General features: G+C 40.0%; 1 protein-coding gene across 2 annotated transcripts in view; it reads right to left on the bottom strand.

The window, feature by feature from the left end:
* CPA6 (carboxypeptidase A6) overlaps nucleotides 1-9,672 on the bottom strand; it is a 234,521-nt gene that overhangs the window by 94,987 nt on the left and 129,862 nt on the right. For both annotated transcript variants that reach the window (XR_002099514.1, XM_019527765.1), the window contains exons 3-5: nucleotides 7,899-8,023; nucleotides 3,574-3,688; nucleotides 971-1,072 (exon numbers count right to left, since the gene is read on the bottom strand). Coding sequence is in view for 1 of the 2 variants with exons in the window: in XM_019527765.1 (XP_019383310.1) it covers nucleotides 971-1,072; nucleotides 3,574-3,688; nucleotides 7,899-8,023 (342 nt within the window). In the remaining variant the exon portion in view is untranslated. The remainder of the gene's footprint in view (nucleotides 1-970; nucleotides 1,073-3,573; nucleotides 3,689-7,898; nucleotides 8,024-9,672) is intronic.

Genomic DNA, 9,672 nt, shown 5'->3' on the forward strand with positions numbered 1-9,672 from the left:
GTATTATTGGTACATTTGTTCAAGGGATATGGCTCAGTTTTGGTAAGGCCAAGGTAGGTAACTGGTAAACTCACACCTGTCAACTTCTTTTATTGTAAAGGAAAGAAAGCCCTTAACTATTACTGGAGCAGGGTCAGGAAAATTTATGATCTGAGAATAATAAAACTTCCCTGAAAGAAACATATGATATGAAAACAAATTTAAAGAAATTAGCGATAACAGATGAAAGGAAAACATATAGCTTAAAAGTAAAAAGCTTTCCTCTGTAGGTCCTGTCTAATTTGTGAATATTTCATCCTGCTCTTTCTTCATCAATAGACCAACAAGAACCATGTGTGGCACAATATCCTGAAGGGGTCATGAGTTTCGTGTGGTCCATTTTCCTCTTTAGGGTAATCACTCTAGAAGTCTGTTAGAAACACAGGACTTAAATCCTGCTCATTTTACTTGCATAAGTAATCCATGGGTTGTAATAAGTAACCTGAATACAATTTGGGGAAATACTTCAATTTTTATATTGTTAGGAGCCAAATTCTTATTTCATGGTTCATTAAGGGCCGGATGCTGAGAGGTGCTGAGGAGATATGGCTATTAAGCATTTCTCAGATAAATGGTATGTGAAATAAATATAAGACTTATATAAGTACCACAGGAGGCATGACTAGAAGCAATGGCCTCAAGCTTCATCGGAAGAAGTTTAGGTTGGAGATCAGAGGAACCTTTTGGCTATGAGTGTGGTCAAGCACTGGAAAAGACTACCTAGAGAAACTATGAACTCTCCATCCTTGGAAGTTTTCAAGAGCAGGTTAGACAGGCTGAGATGGTTTAGTTAGAAATGATCCTGCCTTGGGCAGGGGGCTGGAATAGATAATTTTGTAAAGTTCAATCTAGCCCTACTTTTGTATGATCCCAAGTGTTTGACATTGGATGTAGGTGGTCCTTGATTACTTTAACCATGCAATCATTTTACCTTGAGCACAGACAGTTGTCTCCCTTCATATGATTTTCCAATGGAGAACATGTGGATGAGATCCGAGTGAGTTTTGTTCAGTTGATACATCCAATTTTGGATCTGGAAATGTAGAAATAAAATTGCTGCCTCAGTTGTTTGCTTTTAATGAAAAGAGAATGAAGAGTAAAGGAAACCTTGTGATGGGTCCCATTTTATTTCTTTTGTCTTGGTCTGTCATTCAGACTGTAAGGGGGGAAAGGGGTGTCACTATCTTCTTTGTTGCATGTTGTCTGCACAGTGCTTATCATGCCTTGATACTTCACTGGGGTTCCTGGGTGCTAATATAAAACTACTGCTGAGCCCTCAGTGTGTGTTTTGATATTCTTGATATATGTCTTTGATATGTGCTGTCTCTGTTCTCTGAATGCTCCAAATCTTTTCCTTTTCCCAGCTTGTTGTTTCAGTTATTTCTTTCTAACCTCTGCTACTCCTGCTTTGTCCTTATTACAGCATAGTGGGTGCATCTACACGTGGCCCTATGGCGCTGTTGTTACTGTGCCATCATTTAGTATCTCCTTTAGGAACGCATGGTTATTTTTAACCGCTATGTTGCTGTAGTGATGCACTGTAATGTTAAGGTTTGTGCCTGCTGGCGCTATGTTGCTATAGTGTCTCATGTAGACGCACCCAGTGACTTCTAGCTGCCTCCTGAAGAATTCAGAGGATGGTGAGTCTAATTGGCCATTCTCTGAAGACAGTGGGGGGTAAATGTAGAAAGGATGCTACTGAATCCTTCCCATGGAAGACAGCACTTGGACATACAGAAAAGGTGCTTATGTTGAAACGAAAGGAAGAACTCACTGACACTTTGTGTTACTTGCTTTGAGCTTATTAGATGCCATAATCAAACTTCAGGAAGTACAGATCCCTGTAAATTCAAGCCAGTGTTCCTGTTTCTAGAGCAAACTGAAGCAAGCATTTTTCCACAGAATTCTAAGAAATTACATACTGACAATAATATGTATTGAACAGATGCATAGATTGTCTAAAAGGCAATTGTTTGTCTTCCTTTCCCGTGAAAAATGTTTTGAAGTCAGCTGCTGCAGAAGTTCTGCACACAATACAATGAAGAAAGAAAGGCAACAACATCAGGCAAAAAGTGTTACAGTAATTTAAAAAGTCAACTTTCTGAAGAAAACAACCCAAAAGTGTAAAAATATTGGACATGTTCTTAAATGAATACTAGGCCAAAACTGCCTTTGACTTCAGTGAATTTCATCAATATGTTAACAAAGTTGTTCCCTACAGCAAGAAATTTAGGCTAGGTACAGACATTACACAAAGTGGTATAAGTGGTCAGAACCTGGTCTATACCTGTAACAGAACAGATGTTCAATGCACATAGACTAGTTTAATAATGGCAGAACCTGTTCTAAAATAGACCTGGACTAATGTAGTATCAGGTTTAATCAGTTTAAGTTAAACCAGTCTATTGAACTTCTGCACCAGATCCCCTCCCAACTCAAATAGGTTGCTGTCTTCTGGCATCTCAGGCTCCTTTGCAGGCCCCCACTAACTGCTCCTCATAGGACAGGCAGGCTAGCCTTGGGCAGCCTGTGCTCCTCTGCTCTGGCTGAGTGCAGAGCTGGCCATGCCTCCAGGCTGTCACAGAACTGAGGCAGTAAAGACTGTGCTCCCCAACCCTGTGTCCTGCCTGCACCTGTCAGCCAGGGGATGAGGCAGCAGGGAGAGAATGGAGCCCTCTGCCCTGCCTCCTTCTGAGCTGGATTCTGCACAACTGGGGGGGAGGAGGCTGTGTGGTGGGGACTTTCTCCTAGCTACTACTGCCTGGCTGCCTGGGCCCCCACTTGGATAATCTCAGCTGCCCTTGGCAGTACCTGGCATGCTGAGAGGTGTGTGGAAACGCCCCATGCCTTCTGGCCTCAGCCAGTGCAGGCATCTACCTGTTTTCTCCAACCCAAGCGTGAACTATGTTCCATTCACTCCTAATCCAATTTACATAGTTTAGAACCCCACATAGATTGGATCAACTTTGCCTTGGGCGTTTTGAATGTCTGTACTTAGCCCTAATACAATCAGTATCTGCTCTTTTCTCTGTGAGCCATCTTATGTCAATGGGAATTAGTCACCTGAAATCTGGCAAGATTAGGCATTTTATAATGGAACCCTTTTCTTTTAAATCTTTGAGTTGAATTCTGAAATTCACATGCAAAATTTTCATTACATGACTGAATCATTGGAACTGCTCACATAGGGAAGGTTAGCTAGGTGTTTAAGTCTTATGCCAAAATAATTTAAACTAAGATCACTTTGAAAAGTGCTTTGTTGAAAAAAAACCCACCCCAAACTGCTAAGGATGATGATACTTTTAAAGATGCATCATCTAACCTTGAAAGTAAATACTCTAGACATTGATTTAAAAAAAAGTCAGGAATCTATTCTCTTTTTCATTTTTCTGTTTAAAAAAAGAGGAAAACTTGTTGGAGAGGACTATGCATATGTAATTTGCATTAGCATCTCCATGTGCCAGGGTAGGAACACACAGACATCAGTGAGACTATAGATAAGATATGAGACACACCATCTTAATTTCTACCTACTTCTTTTAGTGAGTGATACACTTCATAGTTGTATCCTGGCATAGATCTACGATTCCTAGATGACCCCAACCCAGTTTGTTTTTCTATTGCTTGCTGTAGATCAGATACGAGAATCCTGGGTAAAAAAAGAAAGCAACATGAATAAGCAGCCTGGCAATGCAAAATAACAATCACATTTTAAAAAAAGTAAAATCAGGCTGATGTTAAATTATTCCTTTTTTTGCTTTAATGATATCATGTTGCAGGTTTATAACACATGCTGTCAACTAATAACCTCAATTGTTTTGAAACATAGTGTTTAAAAAATGCAGGCAGCTTCTTAACAGTAAAATAAATAGAATAGTATAAACAACTTAACCAGTGTGAAGAGTCATTTTGATTTGTTTATGTGTAGCCACATTTTGTTTATATGGATACATTTGTAGTCTAGTTTGAGGTTTATACATAATCAAAGTTCTCTCGGACTTGACTGTAAAACAGTTTAAAACATACCTGGAAAATCTGGAAAACAATTAAAGAACAAAAAAACAGAACAAAAAGACCAGATGTTCAGAATAGTAATATGTCATCTAAAGCAAACAATGTTATGTAAAAACTACCCTTGAATTATCACATATAGGTTTTAGTATGAAAATGTTACCGTGCAGCCTGTAACTTAAAAATTACCTTGCAAAAATATGAACCAACTATTACTCAGTGTGATGTAAATTTATGGTGCACTTCATACTAGCACTCGTTCACTGTGGGACTGCTAATGCGTAGGCAAGAAGCTTTTCTATGCTTGTACCAAGACTAAACAATAACAGGAAAAGAGAAGTTCATTATAGGCTGATTTCATATAGCAAGTACTCTAAATACTGTGTCACTTTACTGTGTAATTAGTGTACCAATGTATGTATTAAAGTAAAAGTTAGCCATTGGGGCAATGAGGCCGATTTATCAGGCACTTGCGGGCAGCCCAGGGTATTCTGCTGACCGGAAGGGGCATGGCCCTGGGAGGCATATAAGCCCAGGGCCTGAGTTAGCAAGTTAGTTTAGCCCTGCCAGCTGCAGGGGTAGGAGCTCCTGCCCAGGAGAGTTACCAGGGGATGCCAGACTGACTGCTGTTCTGCCTGTGGCACCCCAATGAAGCTCAGGGAGCTCATGAGGGCCAGGAGGTATGCTGGCACAAAAAGTGAGGGAAGGTTTTCCCTTTTAAAGGGGAAGAGGGCTGCTTCTTTTTGTGTGTGGATGTTGATGGGCTTGGAGGGGACTGTTTAGGTTATAGCCCAGCAGCTTAGTGTTTGTGTTGAAGCTGAACACTGGCAGTTTGGGTTGGGACTATAAGGGGCAGTGTACAGAGGTCCCATTAATGCCTGTGGGGCATGTGATCACCTTGAGCCCTGCCATGGGCAGGCTCAATGCTCAAGCAAGGGTTGAGCCCAGAGCTGGCAGACCGTGAGGCCACAGAGCCACAAAGGGGCCAGAGGCCCAATGCCTAAAAGGGCTAGACCAGAGTTGGTGCCTCAAAGGTATGTCTGACACAGTGGGCCTGGGCTAGAAGACCTAGCTAAGTGGAAGGGGGTGGCAGCTGAGGAGGATGAAGCCCCAGCAAGTGAACAGCATGGCAGTAATGTCCACGAGGCTTGGGGTATGGTGTAGGGGAAGAATGGATTTGCACAATTAGTCCCGAAGGCTGTAGATGCCCTGTAGTAGCACAGTTGTAGAGAGGCCCAGCGAGGGGCCTGGAAATTGTGAGGCCCAATGTGAGGCTTGGAAATAGTGTAGTGGGACCAGAAGGGTCCAGTGGCCCAGTGAGGGGCCTGGGAATAGTGTAGTAGAGACCAGTAGGGTGCTGGGGAACCCCAGTGGGGGTCCAGTTGGACTGGGGCCCATGTGAAGACCCATGGGCAGCCTCCCTTTTAGTCTTATTCCATCAAGGCATGGCAGGTAAGACAGAAGGGAAGGCACCCTAGAGGGTTAGTGGGGCATGGTGGGGAGCTACCAGGAGGCAACACAGCTGCTCCTGAGACCCCAACGTGCTACATAGGCATCTTCATCCAGCTTTGGGTTTGCGTGTGTTTAAAATACTTCAAGTAAAATGATGAAGCTGGGTTTTTTAAAGATTTAAGGTTGGATGAAATATATTGTTCTGCCACATTAAAAAAGTCTGACATACTTTTTTTTGAAGAGTTCTAGAACCCCAGTGCTGTGAAGCATAGACTTACATTTTAGCAGAGAAAATGAGAAAAACCAAATAGCTGCTTGCTAAGTGAGTATTGACTACCCTATGAACTAAGCATGGTACTGGCTATGTGGGAGGAAATAATAATATATAAGTATAGATTATATCATAATGCATAACATAAGAAGGCCAAATTAAGGTAACCTTAATTCTGACCTTTCTAAACATTTTCTAAATGTTTTAGTGCTTCACAACATTAATAATATACTTTTAAAGGTAGTTGCTGAGACCCAAGAATAGCAGCAGGTTTGTGAATGCAATACTCTGTATATTTCAACTCCTGTACAAAATGTAACTTCTGAGTGAAATATAGATATAAAAATGTATATAAGCATCTAACTTTTAAATATAATCAAAATCCCCCCCATAATGAAAGGCCCACTGAAAAGAAACTCTGATCTCAGGTTCCCAGACTTGAAGATTTAATGTTATGTTTATCTTTAAGGTGAGAAATGTGACAACTTGTGATCAGAATTATCTAGAAGAAATATTACTGATAGTGCCTTCCATTCAACATGTAAATGTAGTTTACAAACATTAAAATTCATGACTTTAATTACCCTCTGATAGGACTTGATTAAGCAAATTACTTAAACCTGTGCTTAACTTTTAAGAATGTGATTAGTCTATTCACCTTAGTGGGGATTACTCATCTGTTTAAAGTTACACATATGCCTGTGTAATTTGCTAAATCAAGGCTTTAACAAGATCACTCTTCATCTGTATATGAAAAATATGATGAATATATTTTAAAAACATTGCTTATTATTTAAAAATACCATTAGGTGGGAAGTGTGATCCTTATTTAGTACTCATTCTACTTATGACTGATATTTGGTGACCAGGAACAGTTACAAAAGAAACTGTGTTCCTTTATATGATTCATGAAGCATGTGAACTCAAACTTAAAACATGCTTAAACCCATTTCCTATAAGGTGTATATATATAAGCAAATCAGACTATAGAATTAGTAGAAATAATAATCATCTTTCTCACAACAGATACAATTGTATATGCACTGCAGATACACTATTCTGCACTGTAAAAGAGGACATTTAAACAAACTGTCTGTCTGTGGCATATGCTTCCTGTTCTTTCCTTAAAATGACTGTTCTGCTTTGAACATTTAGCTCCCTTGTGGTGGCCAGAACCAAGTTTGTACCTTGCAAGTGGAATTTGTCTGTCACAATGTAACCAAAGTATTGAAAAGGTTTGCACTGATCATGGGACTGACTGGGCCCCAAAATTAAGCAAAACTACAAGATTAGCGGATCTAATAGGTTTTTTAAAGGTCAGCCATGACAAGATCTGACCACCTAATATAATAAGCACAATCCAAGGAATCCAAGGAATAAGAAACCAAGGGGTTGAGCTTGGGCAGAGTAATGCTAATTTCAAACCTCAAAGTAATGTGGTGTAATTTGCTTATTGGGTGAACCCGAGTTTGGGCGGTAACCTTTCATGATAATTTCTAACACCTTTTAATCCCATAGGGTAACAGCTATACGGCAAGATTGTGAGCGTCTCTAAAGCCAACAGATTAGCATAAAGGAACATGCATGTCAAGTAACCAGTTTGAAGGATGGGACAGAAGGACCATTGCTGTACCAAGCCTGAACCCCGGACTCCCAGTGTGAGCAAGGACCGGATCCTGACCAAGGGACCTTCCTGGTGACCCCTCAGACAGCGTTGACTGGGGACGCCTGACTTCGCTGGAACAACTTGGCTCGCACCTAGCATAGAGGGACTACTGATAAGTTGCCAACCCCACGTGGAAATCTTTGTTATTTTGTCTATCTGTTATTATTATTTACTATTAGGTCTTTAAATTGTACTATTTGTTTGTCACATTAACCTTTCTGTTAACTGTTGTATGCTAAGCTATAAGTAAATTTGCCTTTACTTCACTCCCAACTCGCCTCCTCGATCCTGAACCCAGCAGCCTAATGGCTGATACACTCACAGTGTCTAGCTGGCCTGTGACACTCCCTGTCAAACTTATTAAAACACTGTAACAGTACAGAATCTTGTCAAACAAACTTATTGGAATAAACAGACGTGCATTAGAGGATGACTCCAGAAAGTGAAATGTGAACTTACGTGTATTGGATGTTTGCTTGCTGTAGATAGGATAGCAGAACTCGTGAACTGTTCCTTGGTACACGTAGATCTGTGACTGTACCCTCTGAGATGTAGGAGAGGCTGCTGGGCTGCCACAGGTCTACCTATAGTGCAGGAACCAACCTGTAATTCATATTTATTCAGTGTAGGTGGGGAAGTGCAGGAGATAGAATGCTTGAAATTATTTTCTACAACATTTTTTTTATTGTATACGTGATAAATGGAAATGTTCATGTCTAACACTCCAGCCAACACTGTTTACTTACAGTACTTGAAGAATACCTTGTACTTTTTTGTTTTTAACAAAGCTTTGCTTTCAGTATTAAATATTATTTATCTTTCTGAAGAGGCTAAAGTGAAAAATTTGAGAACTAAATCTGAAACAGTCATCCAAATGAATAGTGCAACTGAGCTGCACAGCTGGGACTTCCTTATTATAATTCAGTTTATAATTGATTTAGCAATTGTCCTTTAATTCTCCTTTCCTCCTAAATTTTGGGTGTATTTGGATCCAGGACTTTCTTTTTTCTTTGCATATACCACAGTAGTAACAGCGCTTTCTGGGCAACACAGAGAACCTGGCTCAGGGCGCATCACTATCTTTTATCTACAAAAATCTCAGCAGCTGGCAACCATTATTCAAGGGATGTTTAAAACATCTGTCACTTTTCTGTATCAGATTTCCTATACATACATTAATTTCCTGTCAAAATCCCTGAGAGTATTGCACATTCTCTCTATATCAGCTTCCCTAAAGACAGCAGATTTTTTTCCTTTTTTTAATAGGGCAGTAAAAGGAAAGAAAGCTGAAGACAAATGGAAAGTGTTTAAAGTACACTAATATGATGCTTGCAAAGGTCATATAAAAGTTCTGCAATGCCATTTAATAATAAATATGAGAAAGATGCAACAAAAGGTCAATGCAGATTAATAAGGAAATGTAAAATGTAGTCACGGTTAAAGGTGTATATAAAATATTAGGTAGAGAGAAGGACTTGGAAAGATTATGATATGAAAGAGCAAAATGATTTAGAATAGCAAAATTGGAGGTTAGAATGAAAGTTAAGACCAAAATTTTTCAAGTAGATACAAAATAGGATGAAGTGCTAGAACTGGGGTTTTTAAAGAGCCTGACTCCATTTGAGAATTTAAGAACTAGTAAAAGAATACTATTTCTGAAGCCAAACGTGCCAAACCAGATTTTTGTTTCAGTAGCATGAGATCAAATGCAAAAAATGTGGGTGTAAGGACTAATGTAGAGGGGGTAGGGAAGAAAGACATAGGAAATGGTTTTTTAAAATAATTAATTAGAATGTCTGAAGATGACTCAGTCTGAACCAGTAGGGGTTAAATATTTTGGCAGAAGTGCCACAAATTAGCCCCACACTGTCCTAAGCGTCACTTCAATCTCCTTCCCCTGCTTGATCTGCTGCTCTGCGTGCCGCTCCACGACCAATCCACTGCTGTTTTCCGCTTCCTGTCCCAGGTTCCGTGCCTGATCTGCTGCTCTTCCCCTTGCTCCCTTTGCTATCTGCTGCCTGTCCCCTCTCTGATATGCAGTGTGCTACACAGAGAGGCTGCCTGTACTACTTGTAGCGCTCATGCTGCAGGTTGGCCACCATGATCTAAAATAAAGTGCGATCCATCCAATAATTTTAGAAAAAATTATAAAATACTATAAGAAACGAGTTTCCTTTTTTAAAAAGCATAATAGCTACCAACTTACTGAACAGACACTAATGTAATACCTATA

Source organism: Gavialis gangeticus, unplaced genomic scaffold (genome assembly GCF_001723915.1).
Source record: "Gavialis gangeticus isolate Ggan-Ray unplaced genomic scaffold, GavGan_comp1, whole genome shotgun sequence".
Taxonomy (NCBI): Eukaryota; Metazoa; Chordata; order Crocodylia; family Gavialidae; genus Gavialis; species Gavialis gangeticus.